The sequence below is a fragment of the Coccinella septempunctata genome, chromosome 2 (assembly GCF_907165205.1).
Source record: "Coccinella septempunctata chromosome 2, icCocSept1.1, whole genome shotgun sequence".
NCBI classification, from domain to species: Eukaryota; Metazoa; Arthropoda; class Insecta; order Coleoptera; family Coccinellidae; genus Coccinella; species Coccinella septempunctata.
This window is the reverse complement of record NC_058190.1, coordinates 8266492-8291022: the sequence shown is the minus strand read 5'-3', so window position 1 is coordinate 8291022 and position 24531 is coordinate 8266492. Positions and strand designations below refer to the sequence as shown.

General features: G+C 35.3%; 1 protein-coding gene across 4 annotated transcripts in view; it reads right to left on the bottom strand.

Moving 5' to 3' along the window:
* Window positions 1–24531, bottom strand: part of LOC123306577 (ETS-like protein pointed) — a 292945-nt gene that overhangs the window by 92379 nt on the left and 176035 nt on the right. For 3 of the 4 annotated variants that reach the window (XM_044888632.1, XM_044888635.1, XM_044888634.1), the window contains one exon: window positions 2813–2929. In XM_044888632.1, the coding sequence (XP_044744567.1) occupies window positions 2813–2929 (117 nt within the window). Of the gene's footprint in view, window positions 1–2812; window positions 2930–22204; window positions 22855–24531 lie in introns of those variants that run through there. The other variant, XM_044888633.1, reaches the window with a different exon arrangement.

The window sequence follows — 24531 nt, the reverse complement described above, 5'->3', positions numbered from 1 at the left end:
ATGAAAACCTCTAAATACCGTCCGAAAATCATTGCATGGTGAAGAAATGTAGACCAAATAAAATAGATTTTCCGATATTAAGTTTTTAACTTCAATTAGAAAAATGGAAATGTAGATATTAAAACTGGTAACAAGTAACTCTGTCATTCATTGATATTTATTTTCAGTGCTACGAAGTGGATAAAATTTTCAGACCGTAAAGGCCTGCAGACACTACTGACCACACCATGTACAGTGAACATTTTACTACAAGTCAAGTATGCTGCAGAAAGCATGTCTTGCATGAAGGGCCAATTTAGAGGAATTTATTACTTTTATACTTTCATTCAAAGATTCTCAATTGCTACTCCTTCAATATATTCAGAAATACAAAGGTTTTGTTGATTTCGATTTGGGAATCTAGTGATTGTCAAATTGTTGTTAGGAATGTAAAAATTTTATGAAACCTGCTGTGAGTGTTTTGTTCATTCATTAATCAATTTGTATATTCTGTCATAAAGAGATCATACATAAATAAATCATTAAAAAAAGCATAAAGAAACTATACCAACGGGATAACATACAGATCTTGTATAATTCTGTAAGGTTTTTTTTAATTGTGGTTCTGAAAATACTGTAAATAAGGGTGAAAACTCGAGAACTTGCCAGTCGAATTATGTCACGACAAGGATGATTTCAGAAAAAATGCCGAAACAGGTCAATTTATATTCGTAGGGGGACATATTTTGAGCAGAATTGTAAGCCGAAATCTCCTCAACCTTAGGTGTAGGAGTTATCAGCTCAAAATTCTCAATAGGGAGTAGAGGGTGAGCTATATACCTCAATTGAAAGATCACATAACCCTCTATATGAATACTATGGTTTGCAAATTTTTATTGAGTCCTTGAAGTAGTTACAAGGGATGACAATTTGAAACTTGTCCAATTATGTCACAATAAGGATGCTTTCAGCGAAAATGCCGGAGAGGGTCAATTTTTATTAGGAGGAGGACATATTTCTAGCAGAATTGTAAGCCAAAATCTCCTCAATCTCAGGTGTAGGGGTTGTCACCCCTAAATTCTTAATGGAAAATAGAGGGTGAGCTATACCTCAATGGGAAGACAATAGTAGTAGAGAGACATATTGTTTTCCAATTGAGATTTAGCTCACCCTATCTTATGAAGAATTTAGGGGTGATAGCCCCTACACCTAGGATTGAGGAGATTTCGTCTTACAATATCGCTCACAATATGTCCCCCCTCCGAACAAAAATTGAACTGTTCGGCATTTTCTCTGAAAACATCTTTGTCTCGGCATAATTGGCCTGGCAAGTTTTTAAATTGTCACCTAGTATGTGAGTAACGGAAATGTGTTTTCTATGATAGTATAGTATATTGAATATTGCTTCATATTTATTTCTGATATAAACTGTACAACGAGCTGTACAAATTCAACTGAGTTCATTTATTCAAAACAACGTATTGCACAATAATAAGACCTTTGACGTATAGCAGATCTCTTGTGTACTATAGTCAAAGCTCTATTCGATGTCCATAATTTAAAATTTTTGTAAATTTTCCATACATTGCAAATAAAAATAAAGCGCATTCGACAGCGCATTTCATTTATATCAATTGATTCCAAACAATATTCAGATAAAACTAACATCCTGGTCACAAAACAAAACTATTACAATTATAAAGCAGGAAAATAACAGCGCCATCTCATTGTCAAATGTGTTTTCACTGACCAAAATGTAGTTGGTTTTTAGTACTAGAGATATGGCGGCGTTTAATATCTTTCTACTCCATAATCTTTGGACGAAACATCGAAAAACAAAAGAATAACTGTTGGTGAAAACAGTACAGCTTTTGAGATAGCAATGCTCTAGCTAACGGCGCTTTTAAACTATGTGAAATAGATCTACTAATAAACCTTCGACGGATAATCGATTAGTAAGCGTGTAATTGTTTCAACCAATACGAGAATGCGCCGAATTAAATAATTGTTTGAAACAAATGACAATTGATTATGACCAATAGGCTTTCAGCAATAGCAACCAACGTACGCGAAGCCGACGCGTAGAAGGAAAATCTAATTTCATGACCTAGAGGCCATTAAAATTCAATTACACTTCTTGTTATTGCGATTTGCGACAAGAATTGAACTTGGCTAATTCGTCTGTTTTTTGTCTCGTTGTTTCGATGGACATGCTAGTGGAGAGAGAAGACTATGGCTGAGCTCGAGAGACAGCATTGTGAAGGAACCAAAACACCAGAATGATGTTGCATGATTCGACAAGTAGGTACTGAAAGCTCTCAACAAAGTTGACTGTACAACAACAGATCCAAAATTTAAAAAAAACTGAGAAAGTTATGAAACAAGGAGCATAAAACCATTCAGATATGAGAGAGTAAACGGTCACAAAATTTCTTCCTTAACTTTTGTGGAACGGTAAATTTTTTTCAATCTCTATAGAAGTTATAGGAGCCAATGGCTGGGAGGAACATTGTTTGATGTTCTCGATCCTCTACAAAAGATGCTTCCCACTCGTTAACACCCAATAAAACTTCAAATATCGAAGCACCGACTTGTCAGGTTCGAATCGATTAATCTCAATCAACCAATCGCAGTCGAGAATCGAATACATGTAATTGAATATTGTCTTATCGATTTTACACTGATTGGATGTCGAGATGTATCGGTAAATGGTTGGATACTAAACTAATGAATAATTAAATCTTTAACGAACTCGCCGATAAAGATTCGGTCTTGTCGTTGATGCGGCGTAGGATAGACAAACTTCTACCGTATAATAATGTAAAGCACTCACCTTTGGTGATATTCAACCTTATCTGCTCTTTTTCCCACGACGCGAAAGACGCCTTGAGCGCCTCGGTCATGGTCTTGTTGGTACCCGGCGTCAGTGGCGGTACCTGCGTCGGTAAATCTGGAACAAAAGTTTTGATTCAACAAATTGCAAAGAAAATTTATACTAAATGGTCACAAAAAATGTTCATTGAGATGTATGATAAATTTACTTTTTCAATAGAGAAAGAGTGGCATATATAAGAAGAGGCACTATTATTTATGATGGTTATCCAACGAATATGGTACTAATATTACCTACTTCTCGAGCTGGCCATTCGCTGTGGAGCTGAAGCCGTCGAGCCAATGCTGCACAGGTCCAAAATAGAGGGACAAAAGAGAGGGAAAAACTAATGAAAGCTGTCGCCGAAACAAATGACTGACTGGTGTATCAAGTGCAAAATCAAGCTCAACGATGAACAATTAATCAGGTAACAAGTTAAAACGAAAGATATTGGACTGACCAGGACGAGCAGATCATCGACAAAACCAAGGCAGCGATGAATAGACTCTAACCACCAATAGATAGAAAGAATCCCAAGTCAAAGAGACAGAATTGAAAATTATCATTGCCATTGCTAGGCCACTAGTGGACATAGGGATCAGTTACGTGTGGATTTGCGTGAAATAGCTATTTCGGGAGAAACGGGGCAACAAGAAACAAGCAGTGTTCTTGGTTTGTCTGGAAGACAGAGATTAAATAAGATGGAAAGTGAAAAACCATACCTTATTTTATGAAGAGAATAGTAGAGAAGCTCTTCGAACAGCGAAGGAATATCCGAATCAAGAGCTCTATGAAACGGAAGAAAACAAGGTGTGACGGAGTGCATAAATCTATCTGGTAAAACTTGGTGATGTGACCCAAAAAAAACCTGTGATTGCGATATTGCATACTTCATAATTATGAGACCAGTAGCCACTAATACTAATGGGATAAGGCAATAGTCGGGCATGCCAAGGCTAGGCAGAACAGTACGAGGAAAACACTTGATAGAATGTGAAGGCTAGCCTGTGTTTACATCACTGAATCTATGGGAGCGTGCCCAACTAAGGCACTGGAGAGCATTACATATCTCACACCTCTTCATCTCGTTATAGATAGATTATCCTAAGAATATCCAAGGACTGAATAAGTAAGCAGAAAGCCTGGGTCTCTATGATTGAGTAGGAATGTACATCCCGTAGGCTAATCTTCCCAGTGACGTGACGATAAAGAAAACAAGCATATAAGTAGAAGGCTGAGTAAAAAGTAAGATTAGGAACCCACTCCCCAAGTCCCCCTCGAAAGACATACTATTCGATGTTTCAAAAACCACGATAAGGACTGATGGAGAAGTATTCCCTACCGAAAGATGTGTGGAAATAAACCTATAAATACAGTATCTGGAATGTCATATAGCGATACTCTCTGAGTGCCGAAGGAAATTCAACGAATTCGGCAAGAATAACAAGGTCTCTTCAGCTTGGGTTCCAATTAGAAATCAAAGGAAATAAGGAAATCAGTACACTTACCAGAAAAGGAGCACAAACTCTCTTCGTTGTCCCAGAACCTTTCTGTGGTAGGTAAAAGAGAATGTAATAACAAGGAAAAACTCAAAGAACACTCTGGAGAAATGTTCTGAGACTGGAACACTCTAAAAGGTTCCTTGGGAACTTCAACACTGCGAGATCTAAGAAGAATCGGGATCTTAGCAAGGATGTGCTACTCCTCCCTTCTAGATTCCTTACAGAGCATGGACACCTCAGGATGCACCTAATGAGAATGAATCTAGCAGAAGTCGACTAAGTGGTGCAGATTCTGTGGGAAGGCGGATGAAACTCCAGATCAACTGGTGATAGAATGCCTCGCCATTGCTAGCCAACGCAAGGAACGTAAAGAATGTCTAATGCGAGAAAATTATAGGAGGAATGAGGACTTACCCCCCTTGAAGCTTCCTCAGAAAATGAAGTTCATTGGAACTCTGGAGTTGGAGGGCGAGCTGTAGAGGGCTCTGAGAACAGCTCTGATGAGGGGCAGTGACATGTAACCCCCTTATCAAACTATGAAGTAGCCAACGCAGAAAATCTTTTAGACGAGAAACCCCAGATACTGTCTAGCCATCTGCCTATCTGTCGAACATCTGTCAACAACTTTTTCAATAGATGGCTAGACAGGAAATTTTCCTCTGAATGGAGCATGAGAGGTGGTCCCAGACAGTCGAGGCTCCTCATTGAGAGACCATCCTCTGTGCCTGAGGTCAAAAACTCTTAGCTCTTGAGAGGAAACAACGTCTGGTGACTGGAGCAATGACTGGCCATTTGTTTAATAAACACTTAAATAGAATGGGACTGACTAGCTGTTTTCTGTGCCGCTGGTGCAGGAGCACGGATCCAACGGTTGAACACATTGTGTTCTTCTGTAGCAACCTTGAAGACTTAAGGATGACACATCTGTGAAACACAACACCCATAACTCCTATGGTGAGAGGGACACCTCTCTGTCGACTTGTAGCGTTTATGTTAGCATGTCACAGAGTTTGACTCTCTCCAACTACAAGCGGACGAACAATGGGTCACGAGGCCTCAAGAATTTTGAGTCATGCGCATCATGACATAGTCCACGTCACGTCAGAGTAATCTGCACGCACCTTAAGTCGCAGTACAACACAACCCGTAATACCCGGGGAATTTACAGGAAGAAACCCAAACATGAATTGGAGATTAAAATAAGTACGGAAACCTATTGAAACGATATTAAGATGATATTCGATAAGACGAATACAGAAATCCCAGAACGATAGAGATAAAACGATCAAGAAACTAATGATGTAAAGGAATCGAAGAACAAGCAAGGTATAGGTTGAGTGGGTACAGTTGAACTAAAAATAGACCCATACATATAAGGTCATCTTAATGGATGACCATAATCATGGTAAAAAATAAGGAGTATGTTTTTTTCCTACTCTACCCAACTGTATTCCAAACGTTTCAGAAACCTCATGGTCTTCGAAATAATGAAAATGACGACCTAGAAGTATGAGGTCAACGCTGCTTCAACTACACAGACTTGAAAGAAAACGATCCCTTGGGGAGAAAAATATCTTCATTCCATCGCATACGAAGCTTGTCTCTGACAATGAACGGATCATTCATGAGATGATCGAAACGGATCATCGCAGAATATTTCGATCCTTTCTACGAACTTGGTCAATCCGACAAATGACGTCTGGATCATACAGATTACCGTAGTACCGATTGTATCGTCTGGCTTCCTTTTATTATTCCTTTCATGTACGGATAGTCCATTCATCAGTGACTGCTTTGCGTCTGTGGTCTCGACTATAACCACACATTCCTACGGATAGTGCGACATGTATATTTGATAAGGCCTGTTTACTAATGCAACATTGTCGAATGTGCAGATTAGCATTCGACTGGTGTTGCGGTCCAGCAAATTGAGAGGTAGTCACGGACAATCCAGCGACGAGACGGCTTTAGGCTACAGGCCCGGCACGGGACCCATACGTGAGCGAAATGATGGCCTGCCAGATGATAACGACCTGCATAGCCTCAGGTTGCCGAAGGTCTACACTGAATTCGCAACATCGTCGACTCCAAGTTCATTTCCTAGTCGATTTTGAATCTCGAAAGACCTTCTTCAAATGACGTTAGTTTGTCGATTCGAAGACGCGGTTTCTTTTATTTCGAAAACAACAGGCGCGTCATTGAACCCTGTTGCTTCAGGCCTTCCCCAAGGCTGCGTTCTTGGGCCCATGTTTCACCACCTGTTCAAAACAGGCTCTACTGTTAGAGCCGCTTTTCACCATGCAAAATTCAGTACTGAATTAAGCACTAGAAGTTGGAATATTCACGAATAATAATAAAAATACTGCCGCACTGAATTCAGTACCTACTCAATTTAGAATACCTAGGCATGCGACTGTTGAGTAACATATTGATAAGAACAGTTTTGAAGAACTGTCGAGGTAGTTCGAAAGAAATTGACGACTAAACGAATACATTTTGACGTGACGTCTTATACAGGGTGAGTCTTTGACTCGTACAAATATTTTAACAGTATATCCTTAAGGTCGAAAGAAACACTTTTTTCCTTTACCTTTTTCTCCGAATCGGCTAGGTTTGAAAGATACAGGCTGTTGAAAAACCATAAAAAATTTATTTTTAGTTCTATCTCACAAACGGTTTTATCTAATGAAATGAATTTCGGAATATAGTTTTTCATTTATTTAATGAATCTTTTTCGAATACAAGATATCAACCACTTTTTCCAGTTTTCTCAATATGACCATTACGCACCATAAAAATATCAAAAATTCAAAAAAAACAACTCTTGAAACTATGCTGGACGCTATCTAATGAATATTTGAGTGTTTTGAAAAATAAAAGTGTTCTTCATATTTTCTCATTCAATGCGCAGTTTTCGAGTAATCTATATTAATAAAAGAGGATCTATGGTTTACTTCGAAATGCTTTATTGTTCAAACGATAGCACCAACTTGTACAATTCTTTTTTTGTTGTGTTTATTATTGTTAGGGCAAGGTTTATATAACAAAATATTCCCAAAAAAAATTGTCCAGAACAGAAAAAAAGGCATTCCTTTTTCTTACGACCAATCTAGCAATCACGATGAGTTAGTTATTATTATCTACCCTAGAAATAATTTAAATGGCAAAACTAGGTTTGCCGGGTCAGCTAGTTTGATATATTTTCGAGTAATTAATGTTCAAAAATTAAAAATATTTGTTAAATTCGAAAAATTAGAATCTTCTTGAAAGATCCACTGAATACAACTTAAAAAATCCACAGTTGTATAGTGTCGCAGATCTATCTAGTTAATCTGAAGATAATTTTGTTTTTTCAAGAGTGGCACTGCTCATCAAGAAAACTTGAAATGGCTATATCTTTTTGTCAGGGCGAAATCGGAAAAAATGATATAAGAAAATAGCGTTTTTTTTAAGGTCGAGGACTGACCCTGCATCTCGCCCTGAATAGTAGATACATATTATAAATGCTAAATTTGTATGATCAAGAAAATTTTGTACAGGTCAAGAAAAGATCTATGAAAAAGTCCGCGATTTTCTTTTGTTTTTGTGCCAAAATTGTTTGGGTGATTTCAACATTGAACATTATCTCCGTTTCTGTTTGTACTAGTATGTTGAAATGAGAACATTATAGAGACATTTTTTTGAAAGCAATCCAGTGGCGTACTCTGAATATTTCTCTTATTACATCTGAACGCATCTGGGCGATGTATGATGTATTATTTATTTCTAAAGTTATTGTTTCCATAAAAAAAAACACAAGTTCATGTTATACTTCACCAAGAAAACCTCTTGAAATAAATCAGAGCACAAACAGAAACTGAGACAATGATAAAAGTTTAAATCGCCCAAATTTAAATTTTGGCTCGAAAACAAAAGACAATAGAGGAATCAAGTTGATGGCGTTATGAGTTTCCGAAAAAAGGTAACCGCAATGTGCCATTCATTCCCCTTTATCTCTATGGGTCGAAAAGTTCTAGTTCAGGTATTAGTGGTATCACCAATTTTGCCCACCCTGTACATTATTTCTCCTCATTCTGTTTATTTCATCAGATATTTCCCCAGAGGTATTTCCATTTTTTTTTTCGACAGAATAGAAAATAAACTTGACAGAACTTTCCCAAGAGCATAAAGATATATAATCGTGAATGAAGACTCTATGAAGCTCTAATGAAGAATTATAACGGGGTCGTACGCACCTGCTTTTAAGCCATAAGCCATCTGCAGCAGCCGAATGATCCGTTTCATATGAGAAATGCTCATTACTCATAAATTTCATGTAATTATTCCTAATAATTCGTTTCGATTTTTGAGTATCCATTGCGTAATGTAATTAGTATGATTGGCCCTGCCAAGAATTGAACTTAATTTATCCTACTGAAGGACAATGAAATATTAATATTAATGAGCGGTGAAGTCATACAAACCCGATGGAAATTAGAATAACGTCGAATAAAATATGGTAGAAATTCCCAATCGAAATTATTCTATTCCTTTTTACGATGGAAGCAAAAATTCTTGCACCCCGAACACAAAAACAACAAGAAATATTTGAGAATCACTTCGACAGATCATTTTATTGTTTTCATTCGGTGTCATGAAAGATCGTGATATGATATAAAACTCTTTGTGGTGACGAATCATTGTCAGAACGAATTTTTGGAAGAATCTATATGACTAGTCGAAAATGTGTAGCGTGTTTCAGTTGAGACACACTGTTGATATTCTATTGCATAAAACACAAATTTCACATACATGTTGTAAAATGTCTAATGTCAGTCATCGACTTAATGAAACTTAAGATCGTAAAGAAATTGTTTCTGAGGCTGGTTTTCTTAATGACTCCGAAGTTGTCAGCGGTTTCAGCATTTGTAGATTTATATAAATCAAGAGAATGAACATGGCATCCATTATAATTTCATAATTGTTAGTTTCAAATGCTATGATTCTTTTATAGTTGCGTAATGGATAAAATTTATCATATGGTGAAAATGGTTTCTTGAAAATCTTTCCATTTTGGTGAAGAACTGGATGTTCTGCTCGCTATGTCAGTTAGTATGATTTTCAAAAATAAAGGGTACCCCAAATTGCTTAATTTTGGCTGCTGGTACTTCTATACTAGATAGGTAAAAACGTTTAGAGCATATTTTCGTGAAAAGTCTTCTTTCGTCCTAAAGATATAACCGAATTTTGATATTTTGTTGATTGAGAAAATGTACCATAACTTTTTTATTCTCGAAAATATATAATAATATAAATAATATATAAAAACGATAGAAACCGTCTACAGGCAATTTTCCACTGGGCATGCGACACTATTTTCAACTTTTCTATGTTTTGTACTAAGGGTGAAAAAATATAACTTGTTTATTTTGAATACTGATGGTATCTTTTTTTGATCTCATGTTATTCAAAAAAATAGCTTTTCAAAAATATGTGTCGATATATTACTTCTTTACTCTAGGCAAAATCACCATTTTAGTGAAATTCCCATTTTCCAATAAATCTCTATGAAACGAATGAAAACATTCCATTCATATAATTTCATTTGTTAGCCGAAACAAGTAAAATCATGTAATTCGTGTGACACTCAATTTGATGCAGAATGTCTATAATCAATTTTAATATAGGTCATCCAAAGTTCTCAAATTGAGTACAATTATTCTGTAAACAATCTAGACATATTTTCCCGAATCTTTTTCTAACAGAATTCACAGCATAATGCATGAAATGTCTCTGATGGCGTTCCTGACTCTCTGCTTTAAATCGGTCCTATTTATGGCTTGATTCTTGAGAGTTTCATTTTAAACATAGCCCCATACGAAAAAATCCAAAGTATTGAGGTCTGGTGACCTTGCTGGCCAGGCAATATAGGACCATGCGTTCCCATCCACTGATTCCCGAATACACTATCCTCGAAACTATCCTATTTGAACAGTGATGTATTTTTGTGATTCCATATCGTTTAGATATGAAATTTGTCTATATCTCTGACAATGCTTTGTTTTGGAAATAATCTAGGGCAAAAAATTAATAGCATTCACCTTCAATATTTTAATGTATTGAAGTATTTTACACCCACTTCATTTATAGAATAATGTATGAGACTCGGCAGTGATTATTTCACTTTTATGCTGATTTTGCCTTGAGGATTTAAATTATATATCGACGTCTATATATTTTTGAATGGATAATTTTTTTTGGATGATACAAGATCAAAAAATAAAGGCACCCGTATTTAAAATGCGGAAGTTTTCGAGTCTTAGTACAAGATAATGAAAAAGATGGATGCAGTGTAGTATTCCCAGTGGAAGAAGTGTCAGTGGAAAGTTTTCATCATTCTTAGATATTTTCGGAAATAAAGAAGTAATTTCACATTTCTGAAATCAACAAAATAACAAAATTTGGTTATATCTTCGAGACAATTGAAGATATCGCGAAGGTTTCCTCTCAACGTTTTTACCCGAGTTTTTACCTATCATATTTAGAAATATCAGAAACAGCCACAAACAAGCAATTTGGGATACCTTGTGCAAATAGGTTCAAGTTGGTAACTTGGCACGAAATTGTAACAAATCTTGTCATTCACTGAATTTCAATTCAGTTTGATCGGTATTTTACTTTTAATATTGAGAATACTCTTTATCCCGGTTTCACAGCTTGATCGGGGAATCAACGATTGATTGACGAATAAACGTAAATTTGTTTCTGATCGATAATTCAGTCATTATCATTCAAAATATCATTGTCGCATCAAATTATTATTTGTATACGTTCATTCTGTGATTCCCACTTGCTTTTTCTTCCAATATATTCAGAAATGAAAAGGTTTCAGCGATTTCGTTTTGGAAATCAGGTTACTGTCAAATCGTTGATCGGGCAATCAAATTTTTGTAAAATCCGCTGTCACTGTATTTTTGGTGTATTTGTAGGATTTTGAACCTGAACAAACTCAACCAGAGCATCTTAACAACTGTTAGAGAAGATACTTAGAAGAAAGGAGATACTTAGAATCATTTTCTGCGTTCTGGAGTGATTTTGTCGCTCTGCAATATTCAACTTGTGCCTTATGAAAACCACCTAGCCCATTTCTATATATAGGAAAGTCGAAAGAGGTCAAATCAGTACGGTCACCACATGTGAAGGCAGGTGTTCGATTCTTCGGGCCGGAGCGACATTACCCAACAGCTGTCCTCGAAGTCGATATTAATTATCATTATGGAGCGTCGAAGCCACTCAGCAATTCCTCCAGTCTGCCTCCCTTTGGCGCGAAGAGTTCACTGGAACTCTGGAAGGTTTTTATTAAAACATCGATAGAAGATAAGGTCGTCCTCAGACCAATCCGATGATAGCGAATTCAAGCCCAAGTTCAGCTTGATAAGCAGGTGATGCGCGGTTCGTATACCGGGTGGCACACATGACTCAGTACAGCCAGATATTGCTCTAAGTATGAGTCGATTCTTATTTGCTGCGGGACAACATTTGATTGCAAATTTGGGCATCAAATAATCCCTTAAGCGGGCTCATTCGATTTTCGAAACTATGCAACTTATAACATTGACGATAACACATTAAGAATATACAGATAAAATATTATGAAAAATAGACATATTCTTATATTGATTATTGCCTCCATATGCTCTTATCTCTTATCACTGCTTCCATGCAGCGGAGTTAGCAATTTGGTAATTGCCTGTAGTGGAACGTTTTCCCATTCTTCAAGAAGAGCTGTTGGTTTCCGGTTGAGGATTGCGAATAAGCCTCCCTAACATATCCACACATGCTCAGTTCAATTTAGATCAGGGTTACGTGGAGGCCAGTCTAATGGACGGATGTTCATCTCATCGAGAAAATCTGTAACAATTCTCGCGCAACTTCTTCTGACCGCATAATAAAAAAAATCACTAGCTGAATGCAATGTTAAATTCTAGTGAACTATAACTGACAAGATAAATTACATAAACACTAATCAAAACGTTGCTATACTCCTTGTTATACGCAACAGGATAACCGTGTTTCTTGATCAAAAATTGCATAGTACCCTTTGAAAATTCGTATTTTCTTTCAGGAGGGAGCTATTGACGTGAATTGAACAGGAAAATGTTAGGAGAAGATCAAGCTCCAAAAACTCATTCGAAGACCCAAAATTGCGACGCTAATTACCTCCATAGGGTGTTCAGAAAATTAAAGGAAATTGCAACTCTCAGTTCTACCCTGTATATCATCAAATTAAATTAAAATTCTTGCAGACTCGACATCAGGTGATGAACTAGATGAAATACTACCTCGAAAAGTTATTTTGAATGAATTTTGTGAAAAAAATTTCTGTCCGGTTTTTTTTTGTCTAGGAGTGTATTTAGTGGTTTCAAAACGAGTTTCAAAGAAACTGTGGCCCAGTCAAGGGAGTCCATCGCCAAAATGGGTTATACTTTGTAGTGTGTGAGATTTCGCATATCATGAAACTCCTGTGTAGGTACCTACCAAATGCAGTAAAAAATATTTTTAGATATGGGCAAAATTCGAGGGTTGTAACTATCCTAATTTTGTTTAGAGAATCTGTGACCAAATTTTTTGGAATTAATTTCGGGACATACGGTATATCGTAAAAAAAATTCAAAAATATTTTAAACGATGACTGATTTGATTATTGGTGGGATTTCTTTCTAGCATTTCACCCCAAGAAAATGTATAAATTCCAAAAAAATCTTCAGCAAAGATATTCGAATCTGTCCAAATTTGTAGACAGAAGACAGAGTACCTGAAACTCTAGGTGGGGTAACGAACTTCTAGAAAATTAGATGATGCACATTATCTAAAAATGGTATGGTTTATAAGAAAGAAACTGATTCACTTGATTTTAACTAGGATGAGTTATTTCCTCTGCATTTAATTTTGAATTTTCATCGATTAAAGGTGAGGTGAGATTTTTTTCTCAGATTGAATTCAGATATTCTGAACTAGTCTATCAGCAGTTTTAATATTGTCCAGGGTGATTCCTTAAGTGTAATGACCGGCCGTGTCTCCGAAACCAGACGTAACTCAAGAAAAAAATCCGAGAAAAAATCTTATTACAAACAAGCACTACGTAACTTGAAATATTCTTGAGTTCCTAATTTTTCACTATCATTCACAAAATGCAAATGCATTCTTCACAAAATACATCCCTAATAAGTTTGGTGAAGAGTAATGAAATCTTTTATTAAAACACAATTGTTTAATTAATTCTTCCATACTTTCATAATAGGGAATACTCCTTCTGACGAAAATGATGTATTTTTTATGAAATATCTTTGAAACGTCACATTTTGAAATAACCATTTGAACCGTTTCCCAGAAAAAAAAGTTACTAAAAATGAAGAATAAAAATGGGTGTTTAAAATTTAAAGCGTTTCGTTTCTATTGCACAAGTTGGCAACATCGACTGAAATATGCGTTGATAATAAAGGACAAAAAATACCCTATCTAGATGAGATAGACAAAGATGGCTGTCTATGAAGTCTGCGACGAACGAGGAGGGTCGTTAAATTTTATGGGATTTTTATGGCCGGTTGCTGTTGAGGCTCGCCAGTGAGTACGCGCCTTATGATGGCTGTGAATCAACAGCCGTTATTTTATAAACGAGCCATTGTTCTTTTATTTTCTAGTAGGCCCTGTTGCCAAATCGTAAACTAGAAACGAAGCGATTTAAACTTTTAAACCTTATATTTGAAGAATGATTTTGTATAGTTTCCGCGGTGCATTTGACAAATTCATGAATAAAACTCATAATTATTCAGTTTAAACTTGCATATGCTGTGATAACCCAAATTGAGGAGAATTCCCCATTGGTATTTTATCAATGCTGTCGCCACCCTTAATCAATCACCCTGTACAAAGTATACCGGACACCCCGTATGTCTCAATAGAATCAAATCTGCTCGTTCTGGTCCGAGGAATACTTGGACAGACACTTAGTATACATGTTAACATTCTCCCGTGAGGTAGTCATCGAGTAGAAAATCTTTATATTCTTTTCACGACGTCCGTCGCGCAAAACATCAGAGCCGAGAGAGATGAAACGTTAACAGACGGAAGTAGCATTTAGGCAGCTCGAATTATTCCATTGAATTTATTTCATTAATCATTAAAACACTCGTGGTCACATTGTAAAACCCAAACAGTATACTCGTACATATACGCCCAGTTGAAAAAGCGCACACAGCGAGTCATCTATTATAACACTGAAGAATTAGATTAAGATGGTCGCCGACATTGTTTCATTACGCTAATTATGTAATGAAATAGCACTGAGTCAATTGCCGAAAGAAATCTTTCGTTCCTACTGCGGTAATTATATCTAGTTTACAAAACGTATCAATTATTGTTAATTTCTCGCCTACGATTAAACGATTAACTGTTCGAATGGAGGATGTATTCGAGGCGATTCGATAACGATTAATTGGGAATCTACCGCATATTAGATCCCACTATTATTTTAGTGATTTGATTGCCGAAAAATGATCCACTGTTTTCAGGAAAAATTGGGGTCTACACCGTTATAGTGGTCAGAAACAACTAATTTATATGGGGTTTTCATTATAATTCAATTCAATCAACTGGTCACCTCGGAAAGTCAGAAATTTTTTTATTCGTCAAACTGAAAAAAAAATTGTTTCATTGAAGAATAAATATTCATTCATGTTATTTACTTTCCGAGGTGCAATTATCTCTTCTATGAATTTCCACCTGAAGAAATTTTTCGAGTAGTCTCCCTATCGGCTACAATTCGTATCCCGGTAAAATTGAAAAAAAATTTCATTAAGTGCTGCCATCTTTTCGACGAGACGTTAGGCTACTGGACAGTTTACCAACAGGTGAATAAAACGGCCATGATCATCAACCCCTCGTTATCTGTGCAGTAACAACCAAAACGATGGATGAGCATGAATATGTCCAAAATAAATATACAGGTGGCTGACTTTAACGTAAGTTAAGAAACACTTTACAGAGATGAATCTCCGGATGAATTTACCGACTCTTAGTAACATGGAAACAGAAGACCCAGTATTAAAGCACTTGCAAAAAGCATTCACTTTTGAATCCAACATGAAAATTGTTGAGGAAATTGAAGGAGAGTGAAAATATTCTATTCATAAATGTTTCAGCGACTTTATAGAGTATTAAATGTTGCTGTCGATCATTATCGATCATTCCAAAGTAGTGTTTCGTGAAACAGGTATGTTCAAACAAAAAAGGAAGTGGTCGACCAAAAAGAAAACACCAGAGTTATTCGACAATGTTGCAAAATATGATGGCAGAAGCTTCCCTGTTCGGGATAGAGTGTCTGTTGGAATATGCTACACATTGTGGGGAGCTTATTTTCATTGGAGAACATTACTAGAAGATCTTTATGGAATAAAAATTAACATGTTTTTTATAGCTAAATTGAATTTTGATGAATTATTCAATAAGCCTCATTTGGAAAAATTCATTTTTTAAATATCTAGACTAGAATCATTGATTAAAATTCATTAAAAACAATAATTCTTTCATATTATGTGAAAATTCGAATACGTCACAAGCTTTGAGAAGTGTTAGGATCCAAGGAGAGGACATTTCTAGCAACTTCTTTGATTATAAAAAACCTGAAATTCATTCTAATGAAAACGAGAATGAAAATCATGTTTTTCAGTTTCTTAGTAGTTTAATTATATGGATTTTCATTAAATATTGTCCACATCAGTTAAATATTCATAGATTATAAAGCATATTGAGATTTCTGTGATTTAGTTTGAGTGTAACTTTTTGAGTTTGAGTTTTTTTTTACAATATTTCATTCTGATTGTGTAAATGGTCTATTGTATACTCAGGATTTTCGAAATAAACGAATATTATTATTATTATTATTCATATTATTGCCCTTTCACATAATTTTAGTACAAAAAGTGCAAAAAACATAATAACACGATTCATTTTTCTCAAGTATGAAAATTGTGAATTCCAGTCAAAATTTTCACCAAAATAATTTGGATTTTGACGATTTTGTCATTTGAAAGAATGAAAAATGAAAGAAATGCTCTTCGCAAGTTGGGAGAAATCTGCTAGTAGCTTCTGCCTAAAAAGTGCCTTTCCATTTTCCATAACAATTTACGCTCGAATTTACGCTATACAGGGTGAGTCTTTGACTTGTACAAATATTTTTAAAGTTGATTCTTGAGGTCAGAATCTCTTATACCACTTTTTCCGATTCGGCCCTGATAAAAAGATATAGCCATTTTAAGTTATCATAATGGGCAATGCCACTCCTGGGGAAACAAAATTCCTTCCAGAATATCAAGCTAAAACTATGTCACTTCGCAGTTTCATTCAGCCAATGTAATCGCAATTTTCCAAATATCACAGATGTTTTTTATTTTTGAACATCAAAAACGGCGCATTAAAAGAAAAAATATGAGGAATACTTTTATTTTACAAAAATTTCAAAAATCCATTAGATAACTTCCAACTTAGGTTCAAGAGTTACGTTCTTTGAATTTTTGGTATTTTTATGGTACTTCATGGTCATAATGAGAAAACTGGAAGACGTGGGTGATATCTTGTGTTCGAAGAAGATTTATCAAATAAATGAAAAACTATATTCCGAAATCTATTTCATTCGATAAAACCTCGGATAAAACTATTTGCGAGTAACATTTTTTTCTGGTTCTTCAACAGCCTGTATCTTTTAAACCGAGCCTATTCGGAAAAAATGGTAAAGGAAAAATGTGCTTCTTTTGACATCAAGAATCCACTGTTAAAATATTCGTACGAGTCGAAGACATACATGTTGTCACAGAACATCAACCTTCAAAATTCCATAGCCTATTTGACGACGATTTTTTTGAATGCACGTTGTATCAAATAATGAGCACCACAGTGCGCCAAATTTGAACTAGGCAACAAGGGACACTGAAAGAATGATTACTGACATCTGGAAAACATGAAAAAGCTATATCATACAAAATATTGCATTTATACAACACAACAACACGTGAAACGTTATTCTAGATTTCAATTTCCAAGGGACCATCAATAGAGTAACAATTTGAAACAGAAATTCCACATTTCTATGAAATCTATTGAAACCTTTATAACCTCATTTCCTCTAGGTTTCACATGTTCAATAGATATAGTTTATAATTTTGCCTTATGTCTATGTCTGTAGGAACCTACTTATTGCTTTAGTGGGTTTTAGTGCTTCTGATGAAGTGAAATAAAATTGATGAGATCAACATTAATTCAATTTACCAACCAAGTCAGGCAATCTGTACTAGCTTTTATACCTGAACAAGAGTAAGTACATGATGTATCCAATATGTAACACAACATAATGAGTTACAGCCATAAATATCGAAGCAAAGAGCGGTGCCATTGGCACTTACTCAAAGTTGATTGAAGTAGATTTACTCCGCTTTTGAAAGCTTCCACTAGAAACAGACTCTTCATTTTTTTCTAATTATTGAGGCTTTATTCTTCACTTCAGAATTGAGAGAACGAAGTCGGCTCTAAATTGCGTGAATTGAAACACAAAAGAGCTTCATTCTGTCGACTGAAAAGATTCTTCTTTTGTCGAGTACACTTCTGTTCAAGTGCATACGGGCCAGCGAAGAAGATAGTTATAATATGGTGAATCTGAATCCTTTCGAAATGTGTACTCTTCACATTATCTCCCGGTAATTCAGCCATTAATAAATCCAAATAATAAAGAAATTTAGTCTCGATTGACGGCGATGCGCCGATCTATGCTGGTATTATCGAATTATCTTGTCTAAATGACAAGATAATTTCAAGAGGAGCGCTTAAAAATTGAAAGCAAACAAAGTTATTTTTAACGTGTTCTCCCTCCAGATCAACCTTCATGCCTCTGAGCATTAATGTTTGGAGTTGTGGTAATTTCATTCATAAACATATGCCTCTTCAATCCCAACTCTAAGAGCCGGTTCATCTAGAAGGAATTAGTTTCAGCTTATAGAGAGGGCGAACTGAAGAACAATTTTACAGATAAAATGATATCAATCCTTCTCACATTACGGTCTTCTTTGAAATTTTTTTATAAGAATGACGACTGCCTATACCCCATTCACTTTTATTTTAGCACTCGGTTGGCCATGGAAATTTGACACATTTCACTCATGACGCTTGTCAAAACATTTTTGGGTTTTAAATCAACGCTATGTTGCCCGTTCTACGTAAAAGTTTCTGTTATTACTTATTTTATCACAATGTCGAATCTCTTCGGAAAATATGTGACGAACATAATTGAAGTTTATACAAACTGATTGAAGGCATACCAAATCCACTTATTTGCATGAAAAATACAAGAGATATGCACTAGCTTGAGGAGAGTTAATGTTCGTTATCTTCTTAAGCTAAAGTTTGAATACGTTACATTAGTTGTAGATTTCAAAAATATCAACCCGAAGATTAAATGCATATGATGCAGTTGTTGGGAATGTGTATCTCCCGAAGGAATTGACAGATAATTACAAGAATGTTAAATTCTTCAACAAAAATCATCTTGCATCAATATAGGTAAAAGGAATTAAAGGAAGTTTCAAGTCAAGATGAACTTCACCTTTGAACACAAATTTCACATGAATAAACAATTAACAAGACAACTGGCGCGTATTTGTGGCTGTTCATCCTAATACATTGATATAATAATAATAATTAGGTTAGGTTAGGTTAGTGAAATATCACTAATGAATATTTTACCCAGAGATATGATCGGGGAGATGATCAATTAACCATTTTGTAAGTATTCTTTATCTTTATATTCCCTCGTATAATGCGGCGTTTTCGATAATTTTATAATTCTCGCATTTACAGCCAGATTCATAATCAAACCTAAAGTCGCCTTAATTTTAAAGTTTCCTTTAACCCTACTAAAAATGACATTAAAGGAAGCTTTAAGCTTAAAGTGACTTTAAATTTGATTATGAAACTGCACGTTGGAAATTTTCCTGATTTGAATGAATCTTAAGCCTCTCATCGGGCCTTAATTGATTGGGTCACAAACTTGAAACACAAGGAATGGACAGATTTTTTTTTGGATTAATCTGTGACAATTGCAACTAATTTTACTACCGAAAATGATAAAATTTATTTATTAGATATAAGACCTCTGCTTTTGTATAATGTTTCAAGTTTGTAACCCAAAAAATTCAATTAAATTGGTAAAATTAATAAATACCGAATGACATTTAATTTTTCCCCAAATGTTGGTTACTCTGTTGTCTGAATATTCCTCGGAATATTCCCAGGAATATTCAGATTTGACTAGATTAAGTGAGTATGGCATGCGGAAGTAAGAGAAATACGAGGAGAAATACTTTGTTCGCTTTAGTTTTCTCTATTTTTTCCGAATATTCTATCAAATTTAAGGAATTTTGATATACAGGTGTTTTTTGGGTTGAACTTGATTTATCAATTTTTTCTAGGCCAAACCTGAAAATAAATTCAGTTGGTATGAACTAGTTGTTGCGGAGAATAAAGGCACCAAATGCGAGACCAAATATCATCAAAATATACAGGGTAATTGAAGAAATTGGAAATTGGCAAAAACTGTAACACAATCTGTACTTTTAGCTTTCGACCATTTACCAAAGAATCACTTTGTATATATTTTCATAGGATGTATAAAATTCAATGAATCAATGAATGGTCTGTCTACTTCGAGGTCTACATGCATGTTATAGAATAAAAACTGATGAAATAATGTAAGCAAAACGCTAACGCCGTTGTAGTTGAATTCACAAAGTTCTCCATCCATCGAATACACAACAACCAACTTTCCCCCTAAACGGAAAGATCGAAAGATCTCTGCCATATGTTCAACACATGCAACATCTTGACGGACGGTCGAACTCGGCATAGCATAATTTTCGTCCTAGCCATCGATGAGACCGAAAGAACCCATTGTTCTTTTCCTAGGTATCTAATTCAACCGCAAAGGGTCCCCTAACAATTTTCGGACAGTTTTCGACATTAGCGAGGTGAAGAGGTGTCATTTGCCTTGAACTGGTAGCTAATAACGGTGAGGTTTTTTGGAAATTCATTGTCTCGTTCATTGTTGAAATTAGGGAGGAAAATAATGAATCAGAAAATGTTTCAGTTAGAGTTGAGTAAACTTAATATTAACTTGTGACCTGAAGAGCCTATAGATGACGGAACAAAGTATTATCAGTAGGTAATTATCCTAACTTATTCATCGCATCTTAAAAACAGTGCCCCTAAATGCTTAATTTAAGATATTCTATCTAGGAATCATTGATGGTGTTCAAGTGTTCAATGGTTAATTGATTGATTCATTGAGTTTTGAATGCCTTTTCATTACACATACTTTTTCTGCAAAAGTGAGAAATTAGTGGATATTAAAATATATGCTCGTAAATGAATCACAAAGTACCTTATTTCTGGAAATGTCATCGAAAAAATATTGAAAAGATCGAGGAAAAGAGCCAAAAATAGTCAACAAAAATTGCCACTTAACTTGAATTAGAATTCAATTAATCAATTATGGTGTCTTTAATCGCGGTGTAAGCTAATTGAAGTACACGAAACTGTTCAACAAGTTTTCATTTTTCAGATACTGTGAAAATTACCAATGTATACCATGTATATACCGCAGTACTATTCTATCAGTTATAAAAGCTTTATAAGCTGTCCTGATTCCATACATAAAAAAATCATTGCTACACTTTCTTGGCAAGTAATTTTCAAAATATTTTTGAATTTCAAACCCTGTCAGTGTTCGAATTATGTCATCCCAAAAGTTAGAAGTAAAATCATTATTACTATCAATACTAACAAAGGGATACAAAGAATCGAGCAAAGAATTCAACGTACTAGTTCAAAAACGCTTGACAAACTTGTAAATACTCAACAAAACACTTACCATAGAAACGTATGTACTTTTTTTATTTCATTTGTGCCTTACAGTTGCCTTAATCAGTAAAAAATCCTTGAAAAAGCGCCGGCTATCAAATCTAAGTCAAGTCAAAAAAGTTTTTCGACATAAATTGGGATTTGTTAGGTTTTTTTTGTCATAACATCGATTGTTTCGTTTCGTCCCAGAACTACAATAAAGTGTCGAAATTAGTTAGTAAAAATATTAAAACTTCATGTACAGTTGATATAAAGCTTGAATACTACCACAGAACACTTTAGTAGCTGAGGTGTTCTATGAGAAAACCAGAAATGTAAGAACAAAACCAGAAAAAACTACCAAATAATGTAAGAAATTTCCTTTAATATACCTACAATCTTCTATATCATATCTAGGATTTTATAGACGGAGCTTTTCCAAGGATGTTAAATGATTTAAGTGTTATGTCGAATATTTAAAAAGTTGGTAAGCGTTTCTGACGAGGTTTCTGAAGTCATCCATTCTCGAGTCAATTAATGAAGTTTCAGATTTCAGGTCATTGTTTTCGAAGCAAATGACAACTGACAGTTTGAAAATTTTATTTGATTTTGATCATCCGTGTGTGTATCACTACAAATTTGATTATGTTTATTTAAGCCTCCATTCGCAATTGAAATGAAATCTGCTACTGAAGAGTTTTTGGGTAATAACCATAGAACTAATAAAGTTAAAATGTTTATATGGTTATAACCCACAAGTAATTTAACAGAAAACGAAGATTCAACCTTACAATTCCCATTTTCCATTTATAGTTGAGCTTTATCCTACAATGGTTTTCATTCAACGCACTTTATACTTTGAATGAACAACACTATAACTTCAAGTTTGCGTCTTTGTTATAGAGTTTTTTGAAATTGTCTTGTAACTCACCTTTTTGCCTACTGTACGCTTTCATGGTTTTAATTCCCATGCCTACGAACGGTGTCCAAGTGTCTATGTACATTGACTAGAATAATATCTCCAAACTTTATCACAAAATTAATAAATAAACAAAAACGTAACACTCTAAATCCTAAAAATCATCACTAATGCGAATTTTTGTGTTCACTGTCGGTGTTCACCATTGTGGGGGCGATTCAATCATTCATGAGAGCCAGTTATTTTATTCTATGATTGGGAGCTTTTAAGTACTGTCACTGAGTTATTCCTGGACGCGCACTCAAAATAGAGTTTCGCAAAACACAACACGAAGATCAAGTCCGACTCGCTTTCGTACCCGAGGCTCTGTGCTCTTGTAATTCCCACCGAAAACGATGAATTTTATGAATGAAAAACTTGATGCACTCTCACTTTTGTCATCGTGATATAGTATCCTGTGGTTCAACAGTATATGAGTATCGTATAACACTATGTCGTTCACTTGTTATAACTTGCGGATGATCACAAAGGGGACTATTCGATTGTCATTGATCGGCTATCGATCGGAAACACTCTAATTTGAATGATTAGTGTAGTGAGTGAGATCGAGCACCTGTGGATGTGTAGAGAGCATTCAATAGTTTAGACTCGTCGCACATTCAAACACCGAGTGCGCTCTCTGTCTGTGCTCCCCACCACAACCTCCGGTCGGCAAGTTATGAATGAATAGCCTCGCTGCAGGGTGAGCTTTCCTGCCATCTTATGGCTTGTGTTTTCGTTCCTACAGACCGGATCTGACGTATTTCTTCGTAGCAACGTGAGAACTTGGGTCGGTTTCTGGAGCTTGGAAAACAGAAAATGATCAAGCCAGCGGTCCGACTCAACTGAAGGAATTATTCGATAATTTGAAAGTGGACGTTTGGGTCAAAAATGGATATGTGACAGTAAATTTTTGGTGAATGCAATAAACCTCAATCAAGATTAGAATAAGAAAAAACCATCGTGTCTAGGACTCCTAGCAAAACTAGAGATAAAGAGCAATGTTTTCGATTTTTGCTAAAGAACGATTGAAATAATACAAAATAGCATTTATGTAGCGTTTATGTCACCTATCCTTCCTCTCTATTCGGTATGGAGAAAAACAAAAGGGATTACCCAGAATGGTAGACAAGATACGATATCATTAGTAATTGATTACTAGGCCAAATCCATACAGCCTACTACTTTCTGATTTCAGGGGCATACCCAGTATCTCCGCATCGTCAGTATAGCTGGTTTCAACAGTATACCACAGTTTGGATGAGAACTCAATGGTTCCCGAGTTATTTGGATTCTTACGAAAAAATTGCGAAAACGAGAGGTCACACTTTTTGAATATTTCTGCTGGGTTAGGTTATCTTCAGAAAAATTTTTCTATTATGTAGTACAATACATCATACTATTTGCCCTTTGGACCCAAAATGTACTAAGTGTTTATGAGAACGAGATATTTTCAAATTACAAACAGTATTTTTTATTATTTCAGTCTATTCTACGTAAAAATATGTATATCTAAAATGAAAACTTTCAGAGTTATCAAGGCAAAACTTGAAATAAGGGAAAACAGCAAATCCGAACTCCTTGATTAGTCTGTGGCTTCCGGAAAACACAGAAAAAAATTAAATTTTGTGTTCCGATTGATAATTTTGACTTTCATGTCATTGTACCAATAGTGCATGAAGAAAGTCGAAAAAAAGTGACAGGGAGAAACTGAACATCAGGACTGCTAGTTTTTTTTTCCAGAATTTTGATTGGTCACCTCAGCAGTGTTCTTTGCTGCAGATCTACAGAAAAGAGAAAGGTATTGGCCTAACGATCATTTCTCTCTTTCTCGAGCAGTTATAACTGTGGTAGCCGATCTTGTGCTACGTTTGTTGCTCTTGCTCCTTCATCCGCATGAGTAATGGGGTATTTTCCTAAATTTCAAAATATATGTCATAAAAATCCTTATAACTCAAATATCTCGAAATATATTTTTTTCGAATTTTAACATATTGCATTTTGTCTGTATTCGTTTACGAAAATTCTGATTTCAGAAGTGCTCTTGTGAACATTCTACGTCATTTTTACAATCCGGCAACGCCCATTTGTGTCAGTAATGGTCATGAAAGTTTTCAAAGTTTTCTGATCACCATAGATGTAATAAATATCAAGTTTGATGATCACATTATTCACATTTGACAAGAAAAACACACAATGACACAAAATGTCATCGGTTTTAAGAAGGTAAAGACACAGATTACAGAAAAAATTTTTTGTAATCTGTGGATATCTTCTTGATCGATTCCAGTGTTGTCGAA